The sequence below is a fragment of the Ambystoma mexicanum genome, chromosome 11, assembly GCF_040938575.1.
Source record: "Ambystoma mexicanum isolate Mex_15411 chromosome 11, UKY_AmexF1_1, whole genome shotgun sequence".
Lineage (NCBI taxonomy): Eukaryota > Metazoa > Chordata > Amphibia > Caudata > Ambystomatidae > Ambystoma > Ambystoma mexicanum.
Genome location: NC_090934.1, coordinates 1,243,136,262 through 1,243,162,668, shown reverse-complemented (window position 1 = coordinate 1,243,162,668; position 26,407 = coordinate 1,243,136,262). Strand labels below are relative to the sequence as shown.

At 45.6% G+C, this 26,407-nt stretch overlaps 1 protein-coding gene across 19 annotated transcripts in view; it reads right to left on the bottom strand.

The window, feature by feature from the left end:
* CELF6 (CUGBP Elav-like family member 6) overlaps nt 1-26,407 on the bottom strand; it is a 582,701-nt gene that overhangs the window by 4,072 nt on the left and 552,222 nt on the right. For 13 of the 19 annotated variants that reach the window (XM_069624632.1, XM_069624633.1, XM_069624637.1 and 10 more), the window contains one exon: nt 17,257-17,412. The exons of 4 other annotated variants lie outside the window; for them this stretch is intronic. In XM_069624632.1, the coding sequence (XP_069480733.1) occupies nt 17,285-17,412 (128 nt within the window). In that variant the 3' untranslated portion in view covers nt 17,257-17,284. Of the gene's footprint in view, nt 1-17,256; nt 17,413-26,407 lie in introns of those variants that run through there. 2 more of the 19 variants (XM_069624634.1, XM_069624636.1) reach the window with 1 other exon arrangement.

Genomic DNA, 26,407 nt, shown 5'->3' with positions numbered 1-26,407 from the left:
GACAGCACATGGAGAGAGTCGGAGAAAGAGTGATAAGAAATAATTAGAAAAAGGAGAGTTACAGGTTAGAATGACGGAGACATCTAGAGAAAAAGACAGAAGGATGAATGGAAGAGTTGTGGAGGGAAACTAGAGACAGCAACAAGAAAACTATTAAAAGGCAAACAAAGACACTACAGAAGGGAAAAAGGGCCAGGCAGAGAAGGACAAAAAAGAAAGGACACGAAAGGTAGAGAAAGAAAAAGTGGGCAGATAAACAAGCAGTGACTGGCGAGACAAAATCATGCATGGAGATTAATATAAGAAAAGAGCAGGCAGTATATTTTGTCATCTGAATACATTTAACTTTTAAGACATGGTGGGCTCTGCTATTATCACACTCCATGAATTCTGCTTAAAGGCCTCAGAAGGCAATACCAACTTCCATGTGCCCTTGAATTCCTACTCAATAATCTCCAGAGGGGGCTCCATCTGCTAGTGACTTTCCAGATGGCATGTAGAGGATGGCAATTTAGCACTAACACCAAGAACGTCTGAGAGTACTGCACACGCCAGTAGGTTCAGGAAGTACCAGACAGTTTGAGTTAAACATAACCATGGCCAAGACTCTCAATGTGTTATTGCAAGGTTGGAACCAGCAATGGGAAGCATCAGGATTCTAGGTGGTTAAGCTCACCCGTGGAACAGGCTGTTGGGTGGGCAGGACTCCCAATGCATTATCTCATATAGGGACCTAGTCACAGGATAGACCAGCACACATCAGCCTCAACCCTTCCCTTTTGGTCCAGAGAAAAGGACAACCCTTCTCTTTAGACATGGTGCCGGTTGTGAGAATCAAATAAAGAAAGACAAGATGCCTGCTAGAATTGGTTAACTCTGGGAGGAAAAGCCTAAGGTTAAAAAAATCCAGAACCATAGATGAATTATGCAAGAGCTTCAAAAGCAAGGAAATCAAGAACCAATTGGCGAGATAACCAGCAGCAACTACACAGGAGCAGAAGAATTGAGGAACATACCAATCCTTTCACCGGTGATTATGCACCCTTTACTGGCCATGTGACACGGGAGGGGTTCAGGGAGTACCCCAGAGCAATCCCAACAAAACCATATAATCATACCAAGAGTGACTGACATCTCGCAAAGGGAAAACCACCTTCTCTCTTTCTATCATAGCAACTATACACATACCATCTATCAGACCTACGCCTCCTGGGAACACCATGCTGGTTGTAACACTCTTGAGTGCCATGCAGATTCCAGTGCCACCACACAGGACCTGATCACCCCACATCAGGCAGCCAGTTCCTGTCCCAACACACAACCATAACACATACTGTGTGGATCACTCAAGGGTAGAATCAGCTGTGGGATGGGTTAGGAAGTGGAAGTGTATTATCTGAAGGGTGACTCAATTGTAGACTTTGTCTGGTGTCGTAAAAGATATTGCTAAGTCATAGGTGGGGTCTGCACTCTTTGTGTGCTCCCGTATGGCCTGTCCATAGGATGGCTGAGGAATATCACTGCATTCCCTCATTTGCATAACCAACCCATGTGACAGTTGAGACATCTCAATGTATTTTCTCATTGGTCAACATGAAGGACGATGTCTATTCACTTATTGATATAACTGGCTCACACGAGCCTTGCGATGGTGCGGATAGAAATAGGGTGGTCACTCAATTCTCACAAGGGTGGATCTACATATTGGATCAGCACAGCTTCTTGAAGTTTTTGGGAACAGGACACAATGTACAAAGGGCTGCGCGGCTCAAATATACTTTTAAGTGTCCAGCCATCCCTATGGAGTTATGAGAAAGTGGAAGCAGACGCAAGCAATGGGGGGGGGGATCAAGAAAGGTGTCCGAATGCACACAGGGTACCGTGCATGGAACAGAAAGAACAAGGTTCGGCAGGCGGCAAGCGGGCATGATGCATGATGCAGGCATAGGCAGAAATGCACAATGATGTTAGAGGTAGGATGCAGGAGGGCATAACAGTAGAACTGGTAATCAGTGGGTTCGCAAGGCTTGGAAGAGGCAAGAGTCCCCGCTGTTTCTCATGAAGGGAACAGGCATGTATGAGATTGTTTATGTAGAACATGGCAGTGGACTTTGATGTGCTGGGATCTGGAACACAAACCATATTGGGGGTCAGAGGAAGTGTAAAGTTGTGGCGTGGGCGAAGCAAACTTGTGCAAGATCAGAGAAGGGGTTAGGCAACCCGAATGGTATAAATAGATACATTGAAAGCATTCCACTATCCAAAGCATCTATATAAGACCTTTTAAACCTTCCCCTCCACCACTTTGCTCTACACAAGGGCATCAGATGATCGCTGCTAATCAACCCTCCACTAGCCCTTGCCATGATTTTTGGTCTACCTTTCCTGCTCCTGTCAATTTCTTCTCTCTGACCACTTTGTCATAGCTCTGCTTCACCTGTGATAAAAAGGCGGGGTTCAAAAGATGAGGAAGTAGGTCGCTCAGAACTCAGTGCAAGGGTGGTTTTCGGTTGGGATCTTTGCACCTGGTGAGTTTGGGTCAGAGCAACAAGGAAATATTTTTCCGGCCATTGAAGACTTTAAGTGGCAACACAACTGCCTCGTTTGGTTGGGCCTAGTTTCATTCTACTGCCATTCATTGCTTCTCACTGGTCATCTTAATCTCTCACCCCTGTTGTGGAATGAACCTGGTTAAAGAGGATCAGCCTTACCTCTGACAGATCTCGCTTTGACTGGGAGGGGTTGAACCTGAAACCTTTTAATTTAGAATGTATTTGGACAATGGGTTGCGGGTTTGGGAACTTCAGGCCTATCCAGAATTGTCTTAAGTGGACAGGGACCACTGTAAATGCAGCGGCCTGTCCTCTGTGAGAGCACAGTCCAGTCCAATGGCCCATGAGCTCTGAATATGAGCACATGCATAACGGGAACATGGTGATGGATGATGAGCTAGAGAACATCATGGTAAGTCAAACGTTCCCTCATCTTTTTATTTTCACAATATTTATCTTTATGTGTATGTGAGGATTGACCATTCATTTCAGCCACCATATTTGTTACTTGGCACATCATTTTGTACTTGACTCACCAGGACTTCCTGCTAATCTTTGGAATGTTTTTTGGGTCGGTGTTAGGAACGGACTAATATTTTTGTTGTTCCTCCCATATGCTTCACTGCAGTGACCTCTGCACCCTTGGACCGCGCCTTTATACACATACACATGTCAAGTTTACGTTAGACGTGATAACATCTTGTGATCTGTCCTGGCCAACTAAATGGAGTCTCCAGCCTACCTTTATTTTGCACCACGCAGCTGCCTCTTCTCCAATTTAGGCCTCTTGTAATCTTGGGAATTAAAATAATTTCTAGCAGGACATGACCAAGAATAACATTTCATTGTTAAGGTGCCTGGCTGTCCATATTTGATTAAGTCACTCAGACCGTACTTATCCACCACTAGCCCCGTTTTCCATCTTTTACAGAGTCTAATCCTGACCAGGTCGCAGTCGGCTTCGAGCTTGTCAGACTCAGAATCATTGCCCCATAGCTTGCCCTGTCGTAAAATGTACATGTATGCGTGGTAGAAAAGCCAACAAACTTTTAGAGTTAGACGGGCACATCTTGAGCCCCTCTCGTATCCAGACTTTACATTGTGTACTAATGTTCTATTCTCCAAAAATGCCTAGAATGCAGCCCAATTGATACCAAAAAGTTTGGCACTCACCCTTCTTTTCTGCATTACAGATTTACGGTCCTTCTAACAGGACTGACATGTATCCATGCTATGACAGCACCGTCCTATCTCATCTGCATCTCTCCCACCCTTTTTATTCTGTGGCACTTATCCCTCTTTCCCATCTTCTTATCATTCCCATGCTCCTGTTTTCTCCTTCAGGCCCTGATTTGAATATCGTTGGCAGGGGCACAATATGCCACATTTCTGGACAAGCCTAGGTGATATGACACTACTACGGTGGAAACCTGCCGTAACATGAAAGCTTGATAACATAACATATTGAGTGTCTCTTTGGTCAAAAATATCCAGCAAGGGGATTGCGGAGGCCAGACAGAAAAGAGAGGAACTCAATCTCTTGGAGGAAGGCCAGGTTGTTCGCAAACTCCAGTTCCTTAAACAGAAACATTATGAAAAGGGGGATAAAGCAGACGTGCTGCTTGCCGCCAGGCTGCGGGGTCAACGTGCAGAAAGGTCAATTGCCGCCCTTGATAGGGGAGGTGGTACCCTAACGACAGATCTGAAAGAGATACCAGAGGTGTTCGCGAAGTTCTAGGAGAAACTATACAAATCTGAAGTAGTACATGAGAAAACAGACATAGGCCAATAATTGCACGGGGGGTGGATATGCCACAACTCTCCCGCGACGATATGGAAATATTAGATGTCCTAATCACGATCAACGAGATCGAGAAAGTGATAAAGAGGCTCCCACTTGGGAAAGCACCGGGTAATGACGGATACACAGCAGGTTTCTATAAGACCTTTATGTCGTCCCTTCTCCCCTTCATGGTTATCTTATTTAATGACATCCTACAGACGGGGGAAGCCCTCAACTCTTTCTCAGAGGCGCTCATTACCATCATTCCCAAAGAGTGCAGTGACCTTAAGTATTGCGGGTCCTACCGCCCAATCTCGTTGCTTAATATTGATGCTAAAATCAAAACACGCGTACTGGCAGCCAGGCTTGAGATCCATTTGCTCCTATTAATAAACTCCGACCAGGTCGAATTCATTCTGGGAAGACAGGGGGCCAATACCATGTGTAAGATGCTACATTTGATCCATGAGTCAAAGAAAATGGCGGGCAACCCCGCTCTCCTGTCGGTCGATGCTGAAAAGGCCTTTGACAGGGTGGGGGGGGGGGTTTCCTAGATAAAGTACTTGAAAAGGTCGAGCTGGGCCCTACGTTTAGAAAAGGAGTCAAAGCAGTCTACACGTCTCCCAAGGCCTCTGTCGTGGCCAACTCTGAATACTTCAAATGGTTCAACTTGGAAAGAGGCACTAGGCAAGGCTGTTCGCTCTCGCCTTGCAACCCCTCGCCCAGACGCTTAGAACAGACCATCATATTGAGGGCCTTCAGATGAATGGGAAGGAATACAAGGTAGCCCTTTACACAGATGATATTATTCTCTTGCACATAAGGACCCCTCTGACATCAATACCAAAGGCCATACAATTAATGGAAAGCTATGGGGCACTTTCAGGATTTAAAATGAATAGATCAAAATCCATACTGTTTCCATTACATGAACCTACCCAAGAGACCACCAGCCAGGCTCTCCACTCTCGGACTCGTGACAGGTGGAACCACCCTCTGTTATCTAGGGATAAACCTAACACAGGATTTGGAAACTCTATACGATGCCAATTTTCCACATCTACTAACCAATTTCCATGCTGATTTGGATAAGTGGCAGAAGCTCACAATCTCATGGATCAGGAGGCTCAATGCAGTTAAGATGGTGTGCTTCCCAGGATTTCTCTACCCATTCCAAATGCTCCCTTTATGGCTTCCGGAAGCATTCTTTGCAGAAGTTAAAAGGGCCATCATGAAATTCCCGTGGCAGGTGAAAAAGGCTAGGATAGCTTATGAGGCTCTCACTCTACCCAAGGAAAATGTGTAGGTCTCCCCCACATTAAAAAATATTACCAAGCTGTCCAACTAAGGGAACTGATCCCTTACCTGAGAGGTCAGACAGAGCTACAGTGGGTACAGCTGGACAATTACAATTTAGCTCCGGCCACCGTTGCAGAGTGGCTATGGGTCCCAAGAGACAAATTGCTCCGAAGACTTCGAAGCCACCCCATACTAGCCACAATATGGGACATCTGGAGGGAAGGGGCAGATAAGCGGTCAATAACCATGTGGCCTTCCCCCATGAGCCACATTTGGGCCCCAGGAGTCAGTGAAGAGATCCCTAGCCTCCAAAGGTTTCAGACGTGGTTTGAAGGAGGGCTCGAGAGGGTGGGCCAACTCTGGAGGGGGGGGAAACTTCCTTACGATTACTGAACTTGAGGAATCATTGGGAATACACTCACTATCAGTCTTTTCCTTTCTACAGCTTAAGGGCATCCTATGAGAAGGGAAACTACTTGACATAATGACAGAAACTAAGGGTATGATTTCTGCCATTTACAGAATATTGATAGAAGCAGGGAAGGGGTCAACTGTTCAGCTAAAGAAAAGGTGGGAATGGGACCTGGAGGTATCGATAGATCCTGAATTATAGACTAAGATCTGCAAAGGGGCTCACATGTGTCTATAGCAGCCCAATATAAGTTGCACGCTGTCAAACTTCTCCACAGGTGGCAATATGACCCTCAACGGTTGTCCAAAATGTTCCAATCAGTGAGCCCCATGTACTGGTGCAAATGTGGAGAGCAGGCCAACTATTGGCACATGAGGTGGGGGTGCCCCCGGGTGAAAGTGTTTTGGTACGAGGTTCTAGGTTGGATCAGGCAGGTAGATGGGATCTCTCGTAAGGCTAGTCCCCTGTTAATTTTATTTGGTTTGGAAGAATGTGAGGGGGAAATTAGAAGAATGATGAGGATTGCAGGTCCGCTTCTCCTTGCCGCACGCCTAGTGATCAAGTGGAAGGCGGAACCAGCCCTCAGTAAGAAAGAGTGGGTCAATGTCGCAACAAATATATGTGCAATGGAGAGAATTACTGCATCCTTACATGGGAAAGCCTTTCGATATGAGTCGCTGTGGAGTGACTTTGTAAATACAAACAAAAATAAATACATAAATTACCACCTCCCTGCAAGGATCACCAGGAAGGATATGATGGCCTAACACGACACAAGTACATGTCTACCACAAGAGCCCTGAATGAGATATACCGCAATTAATAGTCACTCGAAGACCACCGAGAATGACCGCCATTTATACTCGGCCTGTACAAATTAAGACTACTGCTTAAAACTGGTTAAAGCACGAGACACACAAGGCAGGAGTGAGGATGGGGATCGTTTCTAGTTTTGCATGCTCCCAATGATACATGTATGTTGATAAATATGTTTTTTGAAACCTAATAAAATTAAATTAAAAAAATAAAAGAAATATCCAGCAAGAGACATTTTTCACAGGGTACATAACAGAGAAATGAATCAGGTGACATGACGCATGCACACCCTGTGCATAGCTGGAATCTTCAAGGTAAGCCTGTTTGACACCATGTCTGTAGTAGGGTAAAGCTTGTCAACCCAGAGCATAGTCAAATCCAATTGGATTTTTAGGACTTCCACCAGGAATATTCTACATGAAATGAATTCCATTCGAGATTATTTGCATTTTCTGATCATTTGGGAAAGCTTACTGGAGTTCACTATTCAATAGATCCATGAACCCAGTGCTGAATTAATAGCTTTCCTGAAGCACAAGAGGCTGCCTACGTGTCTGAACTCATGTCTGACCTCCAAACCCCAAGTCTTCTCTAGCAGTGATTGGGTGGCCAATCAAAATGAAGGAGTGATAAAGTTAGCATTAAAACTAGTCACCAATGCAGACAGAAAAGCCAGAAATGGGCAGTTGCATTGGATTAAGTGCTTTACATTTTACTCTTCCATTTAGCTAGAGCCAATGTAAGGTTTGAGAAGCAGGTGAAATATTGCTGCCCTGACTCAGACAGGTCACAAGGTGTGTAGCTATATTTTGAGTAGGTAGATTTGTTTAACTAGATTCTCTGGAAGAATATAGATAATGTTGTAATAACCAAGATATTGACAATGGGCCTCATTATGATATTGGCGGTAGCCGTGCCTGTAATACAGGCACGGCTGCCGCCAGTGTCATTTTTTTTCTGGTGCCCGCGAATGGGCAATTACCGGGTCATTACGGCCCTGCAGGACCATTGCCCATTTGCGGGCGCCGAAAAAAAGATGCTCCCCATTCCCATAGTGCCGAATGGGAATGGGGAGGTCGGATGCACCGGCACCGTTTATAACGGTGCTGTGGGCATCAGACATGCTGTGCTCGTGGGTGTCGCTCTGCCCGCCAGGTGTGCAGAAAGGCACCTGCAAGCACAACTCTTAGTTTGCCAGTCTGGGAACCAAGCTACCGGCAAGCTTACCTGTACCTTAGTTCCAGGACCGGCAAACTTATAATGAGGCCCAATGACTTTAAATAGTATGTATTCTCAGATGCATGGTAAAGAAAACTTTCAGCCTCATTTTAAATTAGGCTGTGTGTAATTAAATGTGTAAATGCAAGTTGTAATGCTTTTACACCTCCATTTAACGCGCCTCCTCATTCAGTGGCATTGACGAGATGGAGGTGGGGCACGCAGTGGAGTCATAGGTCTCAGTACAAGTCTGGAGGTCTGAAAATAAGGGTGCCAGTAGCAACGTACCAGCACCCTTTCCGGACCGCCAGACTACAAGTATGCCTGCAGGGGCCTGTGCTTCCGGCAGGTCTGACCTGCCGGGAGCACCGGCCCCAACAGGCATCGTTTCCAAAGAAGCACTGCAGTGTTAGCAATGGTGCCGGTGCTTCCGTGTCCCCATTCCCATGGGGGAATGGGGACTTACAGTTCCCGCCCCCTGACACTCCAGCTGGGACTTGTAATATCCCGGTGGCACCGGGATATCAAGCGTCAGAAACGGTGTTACAATGTCGGCGGCCTCGTAATGAGGCCCCGTCTTCATTGTGCTCACCTCCTCCATCTTGTGAGCATGCTTTGTTGTACCTCTGCATGCCGGCGTATAACCAATGGATTCCTATGGGATCTGCTTCGGTTTTGAACCTCGTCACGACCAGACGATAGGACTCAATTGTGAACACTTCCTGCTAAGTGCATTTGCAGGATCTGTTTGCACTTCCATGAGGCGGCATGGACCAATGAAAGAGCAAAAGTGAGTCCACCTCACTTTTACACTTCCCATGTCCCCCCCCCCCCGACCTCCCTGACCAGTGGACATTTAAATTTGCACGCAGGGGACACCACACCATATAAGTCATAACGTTGGTGTTCCCCTGCGTGCAATTTATAATGTTTAAAAAATAAGGCCGAGCCTATGAGTGAAAAACGAAACACGATGCATTGAACTGTTGTTATGACTTGGAGAGCAGATGAACTGTGATGTCAAAGAGATCTGCAACTATTTTAACCTGGCTTCAAAAACACAGTGTTGGAGACCAAATGGGCCAAATCCGTGAAAGGTAGCGTGTGATATCATTTCTGCTACACTTAACTTTGGCTACAATTGTGGATGAGTGAAATCACTCAATATATGTTTGCAAGTGTGGAACCAGCATTGGGGTTACACGATCAGACGAGGGGTGCTTGCACTGTCAATGCATATCTATCGAGAGCTAGGGATGGAACCACACTCTAAAAGATGATATCAGCTATAAGGAAAACCTGGTATTCCAGAGTATAATCCCAAAGGCTGAATTCACTCAGTCTACATTTGCACAGGTAATGCAGACTCATCTGATCCATGTCTTCCCTCAGTGCACGTCTTTGTTGATCTCTCAGTGTATCGTCTTGTGGGTGTAACCAGCATGAAGGATGGATATGTGTCAATGTAATGACTCATGGGTATACCCAGAATGAAGGCTAGTGGATTTCCTTCAGAGGATACTCCCATGGCCGTGTCTTCTGGGTGACAGGGATCGACACATAAAAGGCAAGACAAACTCAGCAAAAATGCCAAACAGGGGGTTCCGAAGTAAATTAAAGTTGGCAGGATTAACCAAATGGTCAGGGTTAGCAAAGAGTTCCAACTCAACAAAAACGCTCAAAAAGAGTTAAACGTTTGGCGTGGTTTCTTTTTGGTCTGGGGTCTCTGGGTTCCCTTCCTGGGTTGAACCCTTGCCCACAATCTGTACACAATGCATCTGGCTTTTTCTGGGCTCCAGGCCTCCCCTCCATTCAGAGCCCCCCAGTTTCGGGGTTTCCTGCAACTCTCTTCTCAGTGTTGCCAGGGTCTCTTCCTCTATTTTCAAAATCAGACTTTAGGGGTTCCCACAACCATCTGTTTCTCCTACCTTTAGAACTTGGGGCCTCATTACGAGTTTGGAGGTAGCCATTGTGCTATTAGTGCCATAGCTGCCTCCAAACTCGGGTCCGGGTTCTTTGAATGAGGAATTACCAGGTCATTCCAACCTTGGAGGACCTGGTAATTCCTCATTCAAAAAACCCATCACCATTCCCATTTGAGCCCCATAGGGCTCAATGGGAATGGGGATGGAGCTAATAACGGGACCCGCAAAGGACGTCTGGTCTGAGCAGACGTTCTGAGCGGGTCCCGCACGGGAACCTCGTAATAGGGCGGAATGGGTTTACCGGCACCGGCACCATTACCGGTGCCATTAAACCCATTCCACCCACCTCGTAATGAGCCCCTTGGTCTTTCGAGTCCCTCGGGCCTGAGGTACTGTATCGTTCCTCCCTAGTAAATTCCTTAGCCATGAGGTTGTGTGATTCCAGGTTGTTCAGGCCAGGGAGTGATGCCACTGAGCTAAGGCTGTGGAAACACCCAAAGCCCAGGAGATATGGGCAGATGAGAAGGGCGCCCAACTACCATGTGCCCTTCCCCATCTGCCTACTATCTGCTCATCTCCCCCTTTTATCTTATCCTCCTCTCTGGTTCATCTCAAACTCCTCTGGATCTGCAGCGATGCCGTCTACCACTTCGGCTTTTCCTGACAGTATCTTGCTGGTCCATCTCTTTAGCTCTTTCATCAACCTTTGCACCAGTTCTCAGTCTCATCCTTCCAGCTCCTGCTCCTTTCTCCTCCACCTTTTGTCAACTCCTTCTTCCTCTCTCCTTCACCCCTTCGGGTGCCCCCTACCTGCCCAAAAATGCTCTTGCATTGTTTGGGCCTGAGGTCTCCTTCTTCGGCCCTTCGGGCTCCACTTGCTTCCCAAACATCCATCGGCGACAGCCTGTGATTTTCATAGAGCCTTGGTCCCCCACCTCACAGCCTCTCTCTGAATTAAGGGAACCCAGGATTGCAGCCTTGGTCATGGGTCAAGTCCTAATTTCAGACCTTTGTTGAGTTTAGGCCCATGTACGCTGTACCAACTTCCTTGTATCTATTTCTGCCTCGCTGTATAACCATGCCAAGAGGAGCCCTTTTTGCAGAAGAAAGGTGGGCTTAGCGCGGATATCAGTGCCGATTGCTGACGTGTTGTTGCTGACTCAGTGTTCATTGTTTGATAACAGAGTGAGCCGGTGGCCACACGCACACATTCTTTCACAGAAAAGACCACATGCCGTCATGATCAGTGTGGAGATTGGAGGTTTTGTAGAGCTGTGTGCTCCCCTTTTAAGGTGGGCACAGAGGTGGTTGTGCTTTTGTCAGGACATTTTCATATGTGCAATTCATTTTGACTTAAGATACATGCCTTAATGCAGAAATAGCATGAAATAACACTTCTGCGTGCAGAAAAGACACTGGCCTGAACCACATAACATGTGTGTTGCCTGTGCTGCTGGGGCTGCCATTTTAGTATCCTTTGACTCAGGATGGTCGGTTCAGGCACCTGATTGAACTCTAGAGATATTTAAACTGCTAAAGGACTTGTGGGAGATGATTCATGGAAGACCGTGCAGCGTGACTGCAAGAGGCTGACTTGTAGATGCCACATTTTGGGTAATCTATTCTGTGCTGATGGCATTGCTCGGTGGAGGAAAGATTGCCTGCACGTCAAAGGAGCCTCAGATTATATTGTCTTCTGGGTGTCCTAAGTAGCCAATGTGACAAAGTCACTGGGGCCACTCCAGCAGGCGGTACATGGGAGATCACTTAGAGCACCCCCCGCACCCTGCTTCCCACTGCTGGCAAGAGGGACCTAAAAACCATGTCTCCTCAGGTATCCAGCAAGGGCACCGTAGCAGTAGTAGAAATCTCACATGCACACACAGGAAGCTAAGGGGGGAATTAAACACACGCTGCATAACCGTGCGGCGACTGCTGTTCCATGCCCAGAGTGTGAACCCCAGCATTAGGCGTGTCAAAGAAACCAGCCTGGCATGGATCGCGGATCAGATCTCAAATCAAAACCAAAGGCAGAAACAGGAATGAAATGTTCACACTTGGATGAACACGCACTGGGACCATACTTCAACATTCCACAACTCCCTTCACCTGTTTATGAGAAGGGGAATGGCTGAGAGTATACCCACAAGAAGAGGAGGTGGCTGCGAGGTCCCAGAACCAACAAGGGAAAGAGGAACCCAGTAACAAACCGGGGAGCCGATCAGAGCCCTTAAGGTCCCCATGCCCTTAAAAACTAAACTCTACACAGGGGAATGGTAATCAAGTGTGGATGATGTGAGGGAGCAGGAATAAGAGCGAGTGGAGGAGGAGTAAATAGAAATGGAATGTACAGACCGTGAGGCCATTGGTGGCTGCACCAGTGACTAGAAGGTGGTCAATTCTAGGAAACCAGGGTAATCCAGGGCCCACATTATAAATCCAAGCTAAGGCAAAGCCCCTAGGAACAATGGGCCTCATTATGAGTGTGGCGGTCCGGAAACAAGTGTGCGGGTAAGCTTACCGGCACCCTTGTTTCCGCGCCGCCACACTACAAGTCTGCCTGCAAGGGCTGTTGCGCCCGGCAGGTCTGACCTTGCCAGGCACAATGGCCAAGGTAGGCAAAGTTGTCACAGAAGCACTGGCACCATTAGCATTCGTGCCGGTGCTTCAGAGTCCCCATCCCCATGGAGTCCTATGGGACTACGGGAATGGGGACTTACCAAATCCGACGCCTGACTTCCTGTGCAGCCGGGACTTGTAATGTCCCGATGGCACCGGGATGTCAGCCGCCGGAAACAGGGTTTCGGGTTCTGTGGGTCACCGCCAACCTCGTAATGGGGCCCAATATCTGGCAGAAGCCAGATCGAGTGGTACAAAGGTTACCGTAATAGGTCAGAGGCCTTATTTTCCGATAAAGCTACTGAAGCAAGATAAGGGAGCTATATCCGCTATGGACGGCAGAGAATTGAGCCTTATATCCCCAGGACCACAAGAGTAATAACAGAAAGACAGGGACTGGGTTTTACGCTAGGGGGGCAGAGAGCAGGCCATCAGCCCAAACACAAGCCTCTATAGTTTTTTATCCAGGTGGAGGGGGGAGAGAATATAATACCTACCAGAGTTGTCCTAGAAAGAACTGGCAAGCCCAGGAGAACCCTAGGGCAGGAGGAGGAAGTATGCATCAGCCCACTACAGAACCTTGAGGATATAAGGGGTCCAGATACTGCCAGAGACCAACTTCCAGGAGGTGAGCTTGCCAGGGCACAGACACCGAACAATATCGCGGGCTGAACCCTACCAATTACCAATTATTACCCACAATTGTGGTACTCAATTTGCGACCTCGGAAGGATGAAGGCATGAGTAGGCTCATCAGATTTCGAATCCCTGTCCCTGTCAAGGCCACTGTATTGAAGGCACACCCACTAATGGTAGAGCTGTCCATCTGTCCCATCCGCCACTAAAGTAGAGCATTTAAATGCTATGGCCCTCATTACGAGATTGCCGGGACATTACAGGCGGCAGCGGAACAGTAAGTTCCCATTCCCTCGGAGTCCCATAGGACTCCACGGGAATGTGAACACTCAAGCACCGGCACTGTTTCTAATGGTGCCGGTGCTTCAGTGATTTTTCTGCTGGTAGGGGCCTGTACTACCGACAGGTAAAACCACAGAGCTGGAATGACCGGCATTTATTCTGGATTTTTCGGGACCGGGTTACTCGTCATGAGGTCCTATCGCTCCCTAAGACTGTGAGTGACTTTGTTGGACAGCGTCCAGTGCGAAATCTACTCAGGAACCTTGCTTTCTAGAATAGGGCCTGGATGTTTGGACTCAGGCCCCTATGTCCTTCTGGAGCAATGAGTACACCATATTGTTTGACTCAGCCTGACACTTTTTTATTGATTGTAGAAATCTCCCTTTCTAGGTTGTGTAACACCTGACGAATGGCTATTTCCAAAGGACGCCCACATAAATGCACAGTCCCAACTCACAGTGCTGCGCTACTGTTAAAAGATGCAAGACCAAATGCTGTGCTTTAAACTATAAAATTTAAAATATAAAATTGTGTAAGGAAACCCATAGATCCCATAAGAAATTATCCTAACCGGACCCGAGATCCTTACTGTCTGTGGGCCCTCGGCAGATGGAACACTGGTAAGAAGTCTGTGGGGTGGAGGGATCCTTTATATTTGTGCATGCTACTACCTCTGCTGCTTATGGGGCTTTCTATTGAGATATTCCCTAAGGTGAGCAACCTCCTTCTATGAGTCAATACAACTATGAGTACTCCAATTCTGGTCTCAGAGCGTTCTGTTGCTCTCTATTTGTGACACCTAACAATATCATTGGGGTAGTGTCATTGCTTTGTACTGCTTGAATTGCTTATTGTGGGTTGTGATTACAGAGACTATTTTGGAATAAACCATGTCTGTTCTTCAGTGAATCACATATGGTCCTCAACTTTAGAATTACAATATTCTTGGACAGACTGTGCTTCTTGAGGCTGGACGGCAGGGTTGCCTATTGGTAAGGACCCATCATTCTAGGGGTCTGATGTCACAAAGTTAAATCACTATTGAGGAAGTATTTGCTGTAGTAACAAGAGTACAGCATACCCTGGATTGCATGTGTGAAATTGCTAAAGATCAAAATAAGTATGAGAGATCAGGCACTTGAGTGTTGAAACAATACATACAGCCTAGAGTATTTCTTGCTAAGCAAGGAGAGTGTGGCCAGAGAGAGTGGAAGCAGGGGTTAACCATAATTAGACTATTTTACAGTTATTGTAGTTCTGAACATTTGCCAATATATGCAAGCACCCAGTTGTAATGGTGAGATACAGCCCATGTGGTAAGAAAGGTAACTTCTAAAGGTTCAGCAAACATTTTGAGAATGGGGCCCGCTTGTTCATGAAGGTCAGAGAGAAGAAGCTTATAGGAAGGGCTGAGAATCTAGTATCGCCTATTGGAGACATAGGCTAAAGTGCACTAACACTGAGGTTAACGTAAACGGGTATAAAGTGCATTTGCTATGTGACTTCTTCCTTATTGGTCACAATGGAAGGAGAGACATTTTCATTATTTGAGCACACATTTGATTTGCAGAGTGGAAAATGTAATCTAGAGGTACCCATTGAAGTGAAAACATATTTTGTATATGTCGTGGAGTATTGTGGTAGGAAAGCAAGGCACATCGTTCAAGCGACCAGGAGGAGTGTATTAATCTTGTGTGTGATCGCTTTAATTGACAAAGTATTGCAGCAGGAACATATTCCGATAATTCAACTCACCAAAAACAGTGTTCAACTTACTTCAAGGGAGAGGGAGTAGTTTTGAAAGGGTAATGGAATAGACCAAAGCATGGAAGCTTTGCATCATCCTGAAATTACCGGGCAGTTGGAATGGTTCAACCGTACCATCATGAGCCGTTGGATAGATTATGCTGTTAAAGAATGGGACAGAGGCATTTTAGAAAGGGATTATTCCTCGGAGATTCTCACCACATGCTGAAACAGCAAATGCTTCTTTTGAGGTTTTGCCTGGACACAAGCCACACATCAAGGTGTACTCTGCATGATTATGTAGCATCCCAAGCCTATGTATAATCTGTATTCAATGATCTTTTAGCATTCCATTGTGTGTGCCTGTAAGTTCGTTTGGTATATGTGGTCATGTGTGTGTATGGGTGAGATAGAGGGAGAAAAAGAGAGTGTGTGGGAGAGAGATTGGTGCATGAAATATGGAAAATATGCAGAATATTGGGCGAGGAAAATGACAGGAAGGATTCACTTTTTCAGTTGGTGTGATGGTGGGAGGAGGGATGACATGGATTCAAAGGGGGTATCATTTTTGCTGCCTCGAGGAATAATTAAATGATTTGTAGTGTTGTGGTGCCTGTCTTCATACTCTTTTAGTGTATAATAATATATAGGCGATGAGCTAGTTTAATGAGTGTGGACTTTCAACACATTCAATGCATTCAATGTTGTATGTTGTAGCAAGGAGGGATGTTTGAGTACATTCTGACATGGGATGCTGTATTATATTGTCACTTATGAAGCACCCCTAAAGACCCCAGAGCCTCTTCAAATTCAAGTGATGGTTATCTAGTAGGTTTTTCCTATCATATTAAATAACTATTGGTGTAGGAGGGAATCAAAGGAGCCCACCTAGAGTAGGCAATGACATCTACAGCTAAATACTAACCAGGTTTCGAATGTGTGACCATTAAGGTAGGGGGGAGCTGGCAGCTCAACAGGAGGAGTACATGCAAATAGATATGTTTCAGTGAGTTGACTGAGAAGTAGAAAGGGCTAGAGGCCGCTGACAGAAAAATAAATCAAGGATGGTGGGGAATCGGATGAGAGGGTGAGATAAGACGGTGATGGTTACAGTGGGTTATGTAGAAGATGGAGATGGGTAAAAGATATAAGTGGTGAGGCATTGTGTATGTTGGCGATGGCGAAAAGATGCAAGGTGTTGGATAAGGATAAGGAGTGAGTGAGTAAGAAACCAGTGAATAAGCTACTCAGGGATGGAATAACATATATGAAGAGACACGTTAGGTAAGAGAGGTCTGATGGTGGCCGGAAGGCACACAGGTGTATGCCGGATAATGGAAACTGAAAGGTTATGAGCGAATGATGGAGCAGGTGAGTGTTTTGTGGATGACTACGAGGCTAGAAACCTTCTACATTCTCTTCCCAGTTTTCCAAGTATTTCTTTCTTACAGCGTATGACATAAAGGTGCCATTGAATGATGCTTCAATGTTTACATGGGGGCGTGCCATCTAGAGAAGACATATGCATTCAGTTTCATGAGAGGAGTAAGTGGCTTGGTAAATCGACATGGACATCCTACTGCATGAGGAATCAGAAACTTCCACTAAACACTCCTGCTTTGAAGTTATCAGCACTTCATGTCACACTGCATATATACTGCAATTGATGATACAGTTTTCCAGCCACAGCTACAAACTCAAACACTCAGTGACATGAATGAAGCATCCCAGATACACTGGCTAAATAAACAAAGACAACTGAAAGTAGTCCCAGAATGCATTGGGAAGGGCATGGAAATGGACCTTATTTCCTTGTGGCATAGGCATGCAGTTAATGTTAATGCCAGTCAACGTCTATTATGGTGCCCATGTCAGGATCCATGGGTTCTTCACACTGATTCCCACCTCCTCTCCCCCTTTCCTTTTCCTCACCTTCACCAAGAAGGTCTGGCTCTGCCCATGTCTTACCTGCTTGCAGGGCCAGGCTGAGCAGGGGTCAGTAGGGCCTGTTGGCATCTTTTGGACGCTTTAGTTGGACCTTTAGCCGCTTCATTCCGATCTGGAAGCCGTTCATGGATTGAATGGCTGCCTGAGCGCTACTTGGATTGTCAAAACTGACGAAACCTGGGGAGAGGGTTGGGGTCAGGGAACACAAAGGGAGAGTTGGGTACAGTGAAAGGGGGTGGATGGAATGAAAGAGGGCGGGGCAGAGAAGGGAGGACACATTTCATCACCAAACCAAAAAGCACTAGAGACTCATTGAGTAACAAGTTACTTTAGCGCCTAGCTCCACAGAAGCCTGGGGTGGTCAAGTTGACTACTGAGTCTCTGCTCGCCAAAGTCTATGGGTACCCATGTCTGCACTTATGGGGCCCAGTTCCTATAAAGATAGGAAACCCAGCGGAGAGCATGGAACAGCTTGAAAAGTTAACGGTCAGTTCTGGGCAAAATAAGAGGTGGTGAAGAGTAGCAGAGGATCATAGTGGTCTTTGGGGTCTACAACATGCCCCTTTTGAAAGGGATATTGGGAAGCTATGGATTAATGGGGCGAATTCTGTGGCCACCAAGTCAATGAATATGAAGGATGGACAGCACATTCTAGGTACCCTGTAAAGCATCTACTGGATAGGACAAAAGAAGAGTGTTTAACTGGGAATATCTGGGAAGCTTAGCACTGTTCTGGGAGAACGGGATGTCTTTTGGAATATATGTTTACACTCAGATGATGTAATCAGTAGTTTCTATCATCTGGCAAATGTATGGAAACACTCAATGGTTGCTAAGGAAGGACGTGATCTCTGTCCCCAGCTGATATCTCTCTATTCCATCTCTTCATCACCTGCTATACACCCAATCAGATACCTAGCCAATATTGTGAAAGCAATGCACCCAACAAAGGGATTGCCTACTACTTGAATTGACTCATAAGTACATCATTTCTTCTAGAAATGACATATCGTATGTTCTATAAATACAAAATATAAAGACAGAGGGGAGGCAGAATAAAACACTACATTTATTTGTGTATTTATTGGACTTTTGTTAGGCGCCTATACACGTGTTTCCAGGTGCCACAGAACAAGATGGGGTGGGGCAGGCGGGAGCAAGGGAATCACAAAAGTAGAACAACAAAAACGGTTATATTGGCCTTGTGACAATCCTACCGTGCAAGTGCATGGCAAATAAACATTGGGTGGTTCTTCAGCCATCCATGTCAAGAGTTGAGGAACCCAATTGTATCCACAGTATAGCTTTTTAGTGTCTCACTGCGGTAAGATGATTTGTCAAGGCTATTCTGCTCCAGGGATCAAACTGCGATCTTTACCCACACACAGAAAGCTCTTTGGTGTTCTCTTTCCGGTAGGCACAGAACTCTACAACTACTACTAGATTAAAAAAGTACAGGTTCTAGCAAGAGGCTGGGAATCAGGCCAGCGATCTGCACTTTAGTGCACTGTGAGACTGGCTAATATTATGTCAACCATAAAATATGAATGTGACCCACAGAAATATCACATTTTTGCTGTAGCATAGGATTTAGGTTTATGTTGTATTGTGCTTTAAAACTGTGTGTAGCAGTGGATTGCGAACTGCAGTTGTACTGGCTACAAGGATAGCTTAGTCCAGGACTATGTGTTATTTTAAAAATCCCAATGCATTCTGGGACCTTTGTTTCAGACTCGCACTAATGCTTTATAGAAACTTAACTAAGAATGAATAGAGAACATTGTGTCCATGAGTCTTAAACATTTCCTCTATGTGACCTCCCTTAAAGTATGGTTTAATCAAGACACAGAAAGACACAGATATGATATGCATATATGCTGTTAGTACAACTAACATACATTCAAATTCATTGTATTTGGTAAATTAACAACATCTAGAGCTGACAAAACACACGTGTATGGGCAGATCTTGCCTTTGCTCTTCCTGGTCTCATACCCAATTCCTTAAAAGTCTTGATCTGCTCTCAGTTTGCGCCTTCAGATATTTAGCCTTTATTTGAAGAAATCTGTCTAATATTCCAATCAAACTGTGGTACAGCAGGCCCAGCTATCTTGTGAGTTGTCCTTCTTACTGCCTGTTATTAGTTGCTCCTCGTTGCATAATCCATTTCTGATCCTTAATAGTATGGAAAGCTGCAGAAAATTATTATGTTATGCTACAACTGTTCCACTGTTCCTTGAATGTGACCTTTAAATGAACGCAGCTTCAGATAGCTCAAATACTACCTTTTTTCAAAAGTACAATGAAAAATGTGATGGTTTGCAAGGAATTCAACCTAAACCCATTAGAAAGTAAGTTCTACACAAAGGACCCAAGGATTTGCTTGCTTTGTTCCTTGCCACTCTTTCGCCTCTGGAACCTTCCCCTGCCCCCTCAAGCACTCTCTTGTGCACCTTCTTCTCAAGAAACCCTCTGCCGACCCCTCCCTTACGGCTAATTATCACCCGATCTCTATCACTCCTTTCCTGGGCAAACTCCTGGAACAGCTAGCTATCTCCCAGCTTAATCTTCACACTGAATCTATTGGTTGTCTTCATGACCATCAGTCTGGCTTCAGAGCAGCCAGAAGCACGGAAACTGCTCTCCTGAACATCTGTGAAAACCTGCTCCGCAACCTCGATTCTAACCTCCCCTCTGTCCTCATCCTATTGGATCTCTCTTCTGCCTTTGACACGGTCAACCATGCCATCCTGCTCAACCGGCTCTGTGATAATCTGAGTATCACTGATCAGGCGCTGGCCTGGCTGATTTCTTTCCTCTCTGTACCAACACCCCCATGTCCAACTTGGGCCCTTCCTCTCCTCTATCTCTCTCTACTTGTGGTTTTCCCCAGGGGTCTAACCTCTCTCCCTGGTTGTTCAACCAATATCTTGCACCTCACGCCCACCATATTGCTGCTCTCTGCTCCAACTTTCAGTGTTATGTGGATGACACCCAGCTCGCCTTCAGGCTCCCCTCTGCCGCCTCTTCTACTTATCTCATCTCTGACTGTCTGTCCACAATCCAGGACTGGTGCGCCGCCAACGATCTCTGCCTGAATGCCAGTAAGCCAGAGATCTTCCTCATCGGCACACCTGCACCCACCTTTCCCGCCACTCTCTGGCTAGCCTCCCTTGGCCCTCTTCTTGCCCCCACCTGTGAGGCTAAGAACTTTAGGGTTATCTTTGATTCCACCGTCTCCTTCTCCCGCACATTTCCGATGTCTCTAAGAAGTCAAACTACCAACTGCACCTCCTAAGAGGTATTCTTCCTTTCCTCTCCTTCCCCCAGAAGCTCATTGTCTCCAGAGCTCCAGAGCATTGTTCTCTCTAGACTTGACTACTGTAACAGCCTCTTTTTTAAATCTACCCTCCTCTACTCTCCGTCCTTTGCAACTCATCCAGAACAGGACTGTGAGACTTGTCCATTCACTTCAGAAATATCTTCCTTCTTGAGCTCTTCGCTCTTCCTCCTGAGGGTCATCGCTTCTCTAAGCAAAGAGTTGGGGGCAGATCTCTCTCTTCGGCCGGTGCCTCCCTCTGGGACAGCCTCCCTGCCTGTCTGAAACCTGACCAGAACCATCTCTGGTCCCGGAAGCAGATCAAGATTTTTCTCTTTGCTTCTGCCTTCTTTCTTTCACTTACTTGCTGATCTCATGCCTCAGAATGCACTGATTAGCTGGCTTCCCTCTAAATCACGGAACAAGGTACCTGCTCTCCCAGTTGCACACTTGCACTGCCTCCTGGCAACCCTGCACTCGGGGCTGTATTTTGCATCCCTACAGTCCCCCCTACTTGCACTTCTCTAACACACGTTGTCAGCACTTAACCCCTGCAGCGCCACCTGTTGGCCGCACTTTTTTCCTATGTCTTGATCCTATGCCCTGCACTCCTCCTCCCTTTCCCCCTGCACTTTTCCCCTTCCCTTCCCTCTACCAGCACTTGCGCGATCTCAATGTCACTTGATCTAATAAGATCGTTGTCTTGTCCTCCCTTGTTCCCCCCTTGCCTCGTCGCACCTTGAAACACTTGTGTATAGGCGCGCTATAAATAAAATATCATATCAGAACCTCCTAGGATCCATTTCTCAATCCAAAAGCATTTTAAAGACTAAAAACAAAAAGATGCTGACCTTATAGATTCTCCACATCTAAAACACAAAATAAACAATGTGCAAAACCTTAAAATAGATCGACATTTGTTGAGGTCCAAAACTACAATAAACTGGACAATTGGGCAATCTAAGTTGTGGGGTGTGTAGCAAGGGGAGAACAATGGTGGGTGCGCCCGAGGCCTATGCTTTGTTTGCTAAGTGATCACTGAAGGTTGGAAAATACACGAAGCTATAAACCTTTAGCAGGCCATTAACACACATTAGCCTTATTTTTTCTTTTTTTAAATGGCGCCTTATTTCCGGTACTGCTTTTAGGTATGGAGATTACATCTCAAGAAAAATAAAAACAGTACAATTACTCAACGGGCATAAAACCAATACTGTGCATAGGAAATAAGCTATTTTGACTTCAAGAAATAGTTAATTCTGTTCTGTTATTTGAAAGGTCATTTATGTTCAACCAAGCCAAATTAAATAATAATACATAATAATAATAAATAGTTACTTTGGGCTCAGAGAGATCTACAAGGAACGTCACTCACTGTTTTCAGGAAAATGCAAATGAGTTGGTTACATGTTAAATATTACAACTTGACCAACATGTTTTGCATCCGAAGGTCTTCTCCAGGACTACTTCTAAACTTACAATACTATATTTGGTGTACTACCCCAATACTTAAAGAGTTCATACACAATTTGGAAAGGCTTTTGGATGACACACACCTCTGCATGGCTATAATAAATCTACTTAACAGGCCATCACACCACTATCCCAAGTTATGTATTGCTATCAGAAATTTAACTTTGAGTAATTCCCAAATCATTGCTGAGTCACAATGAACACTTTGCAGTTGCAGTACCATCTGTTTCTCAGTGTGTCTTATGACACTCAATTAATCTGCTAAAAATATAATTATTCTAACAGTCCTTGCTCTGGATGCTGCCACAACCATTATGCATACACTGGGATACTACATTGCTAATGACATTATTGTTATTCAGTCCGGATCAACCAAGAGTCATAGATAATGTGAATATTTACTTTCCATAAGCAAACTTGAATCATGTAATTTGTAATCCAAACAACATTGAATTGAGGAAAAAATCAGCTGGAATCCATATTGTTGTTGTATGAAGGTCATATTTAATTTTCAACAATAGAATAAATATCTATCCATAAGGGCGTACTTGTTTCGTGCGATGGACACCTCTTCAGGACTGGACAGTTATGAATGCTGTGTCTCAGCAAGGGCAAATTCTCCTTGGTCTAAAAGCTTGCCATTATAGGTAATTCATCCACACACTTCTGCCAATCCATTAATGTAGCTCAACAAGTCTCTGTTACCAGTCACTGGCATGGTACAAGTCAGTTACAAATTTGCTTACCCTATGTTGGCTATTCACAAAGTATCTCAGTTTCATCTTGCCTTGCTCATGTATATTTGCATAATGCCCCAATGCCCATATACCTGTCATCCTTTTTAGGAGAGCTCTAGTGTGTTTTGCAATGCAAGGGTGGGATAAAGTATATTTTGGATTACTTGTTCCTTACTGAAAGTAATCTTTTTTTATTGTGTTTCTAGTTTAAAATAAACATTGCTCGTCACTAATTACAAACATATTAAAAGCTAACAAATATATACATCCCAAACATAACAAGATCACCTTCACATAATACATTCTTTATATACTAATAAAATGTTAGTTATAGATTTGGAAAAGTCAGGTACTGCACATATTAAAGATATTGGTTTACCTAAAAACATTCCATTCCAAAAGATATTTCCTCCAAAAATTCCTTTCTTATATGAAAATCTTGCAAATAATGTTTCTCTCAATTGTTTGGTTGCGCTACAATCAATACATGTTTTAGTGTTTCATTTCTTTACATTTACACAAACAACATGTCCTTGCTTGCTATTTGAGGTGTATTAATTCTAGCACCAATTATTTAATATGTTTCAATATGATTCAAACTGAACTCAGAAACCATGGTCAGGTATTTTTGCCTAGAAATGTAAAAATATATAACTGTGGAATTTGAAATTTCAGAGGTTATTATGGATATTACTGATACAAATAGCAATTCTCTAGATGTGCATATGCCATCTCCAAATGCTACATCCTAACCTTTGTCTTCAAGTTAAAAGTTGCCATGTTCCAAGGATTCATATGAAGTCCTCTGGAAAGACCAAGCTTCAATTTTCGCCATTATACTGCCTTAATTTTCAACTATTTTCATAAGAACTTTTGCAGACCAATGCAGACTATTTGGTAGCCTAAACATCTTCCAATACAAAGTCAATATTCAATCAGAGCAGTTGTATGCATTGATATGAGACCCATTTCTGACCTTAGCTGGTTTAGAATTGTGCCTGGAACATGTAGGAAAGATTGTCAAATATTTCCTTCCAATCTCTTGAGCCACTCCCCAACACACCCACTTCCCCAACCCCCCTCAACTCCCCGCAAAAGTGCGTGGATGCCTGTGTTGAAGTGCCTAATGTGGAGTTGATCCACTGGGTGACCTCTATTGGCAGCCCCCTCTGCAGGCCCCCCCCTGCTTGTACTCTGCAGGTTCCTGGCTGACCTGCGGACGGGGCTGCTTGGGGCAGAACTGGCAGTGGAGGAGGTACTCGGCAGCTCACTAGGACGCATGTCCCTCATTGTCTGTACAAGCTCCGAGAGCACGTGCCGCACCGCGGCAAGTTCGGCACAGATGTCCTTGGTGGAGGATTGTATAGCTGCCTTCACAGTCTCGGCACATTTTTGCATTTCAGCACTTGCACTTCCACAATCGGCCACATGCTGAGTGAGGAGTGAGGACAGTTGGTGTTGCCTTGTTACTATTTGGTCCAGCGACTGTTGGTATTTTTGGGCATTGGATGATGCCATTGGCGCGTTCATTGGCTACTCCCCTCCTCCACACCTTCCACTGGGCATGGAGTGGCTGGCCATGAGTTATCAGGGGATAGCCCCTGTGTCTTGTCAGCATGCAGGCTACATGGGGACAGGTAGGGGGAATGAAGGTGGGCAGTGGGGGGACATTCTATGACATCCTCATCATTCCCCACATCACTATCAGAGCAAGCTGCAATGGCAGCAGTCTCTCCAATCGTACTGCTTCCTGCAGACACAGTCCCTTCAGTGGCCACCAGTTGTTGAATGTCTGTTGCTGGTGGTACCATGCTGCTTGCCTTGGTGCTTATCGTTGCCCTGGCCTATGTTGTGGCAGTCGACTTTGGCTGCTGTGGGTTTTTTTTGGTCCAGCAGAGGTGGAGGGTTGGTGTGGTGTTGCCTCGGGCCTGGCCTTCTTGGCAGGTGTGGTGCCAGTCTCGTCCTCGCCTGGGTCCGAATGGGAGCCTGTGGTGGAGCAAAGGAGGGAAAGTGTTATTGATGGATCTGCGGACATTAAGCAGGCATTGTGATGACTGCCATGATTTTGATGACTAGATGGTGCACTTTGGAGGCAGTGACATACAGGTTGTCTCTCTTTTGGGTGGGAGAAGCAAGCAGTAATGTTGGTGCCTACAGTGAGAGTGTGCATACTGCATGTGTACAGGGTGTAGGTCAATGATGCCTGTTGGCAGTCTTCTGCTGATGTGTTGCGTTAACCCTATTAGGTAACATTGTGCTTCCCATGAAACCGGACTTCAGGAAGTTTAGCATGGCTTAATTTGAGGCACCTACCTGATGTCGAGGCTCCTCTCTCCATTTCACCGACCCCCTCGATGGTCTCGATGCCAATGGTTGTGGCACATATCTCTTCCCACGGCTCCATTTTAATTGGTGAGTCTGCTCCTCCACCAGTTTCCATGCCCAGGTTTCTGTTGATAGACAGTATGCTCCTTACACGGAGCCGGAGGTCGTCCCACCTTTTCCGGCACTGTTTTGTGGTGCGGGGTGTTGTTCCTACTGCACTGACCCGCTGTGCGACTAGGTCCCATATGGCCTTCTTCCGTGCTATTGCCGGTCTGGTCATTTCAGTGGAGAATACGATGTCCGCATTTTCTTGTAGGGTTTCCGCCAACATGGTGAGCTCTTCCCTACTGAAGCGCTCCTGCCGCAGCCGATCGCAAGATTTTTTGACAACTTTCGGCATTATGACGATGGGTGGATGTGGGTGAAGGTTTGTGGTGGGTCTCGGGCTCTTTCCCGTTCTGGTGCGATGGCGTAACTTCCGGATCCGCTTCTTTACGGTCACCGCTAATAGCGGTCACCGCTATTTGCGGTGATCGCTAATATCGGTGGGTAGGGTGGCGGTGGTGCAGCTTGCACGGCATACGATTCCGGTAGGTGAAGTTTTTGGGACGTTAACGGCATCGCGCAGATTACATTACCGGCATGGCGCAATGCTCGTGTCCGAGAGGTCGTAATTTACCGCTTTTAACGGTTTCAGGCCAGCAAGGACACGTTAGTTGCGCCATGCCAGTAATGTCCATTACTTACCGCCGGGGTCGTAATGAGGGCCATTGGCTCTTAGCTGAAAAAGACAAGTTTCGGACAAAGGAACATAATCAGCTTCCAGTTTGCGATGATTTGGATTCAGATCAAGATGAGAGTATGCAGGAAATTACATCATTGGAATGTTCCTCATCCCAGTTGGACAGAAACGAAATCCAGCAAGTATCTAAGGTTACACAGTGTGGCTCGGCTGAGGAGAGGGTCATTTTAAGCTTGCCTACTCAACCTTAACTGCATTTACCATCTATAGCGTGTTTGAAGTTGGGAAGACATTTATTAATCAGAGCAGCTTACTTGATCTCTTCAGCCATCTCCCTGCATTAAGAGTTCTAAAAAGTGAATACTTTGACTATATTGAACATATTGGGGTTTAACCCCTACCCGCTGTTGACTAGTGTCCATTGTCGTGGGGCAGAGGTTGCTGCTCTACTAAGGTCCAATACAGAATCCCTTTGAAATTAGGTTATGACCTAGATCGGGCAGTACCTACTGTATCAAGTAGTTTGGAAGAGGATAAGGGGAAACCTGTAGCTCCTACTAAGTGCGTATTGCCCCA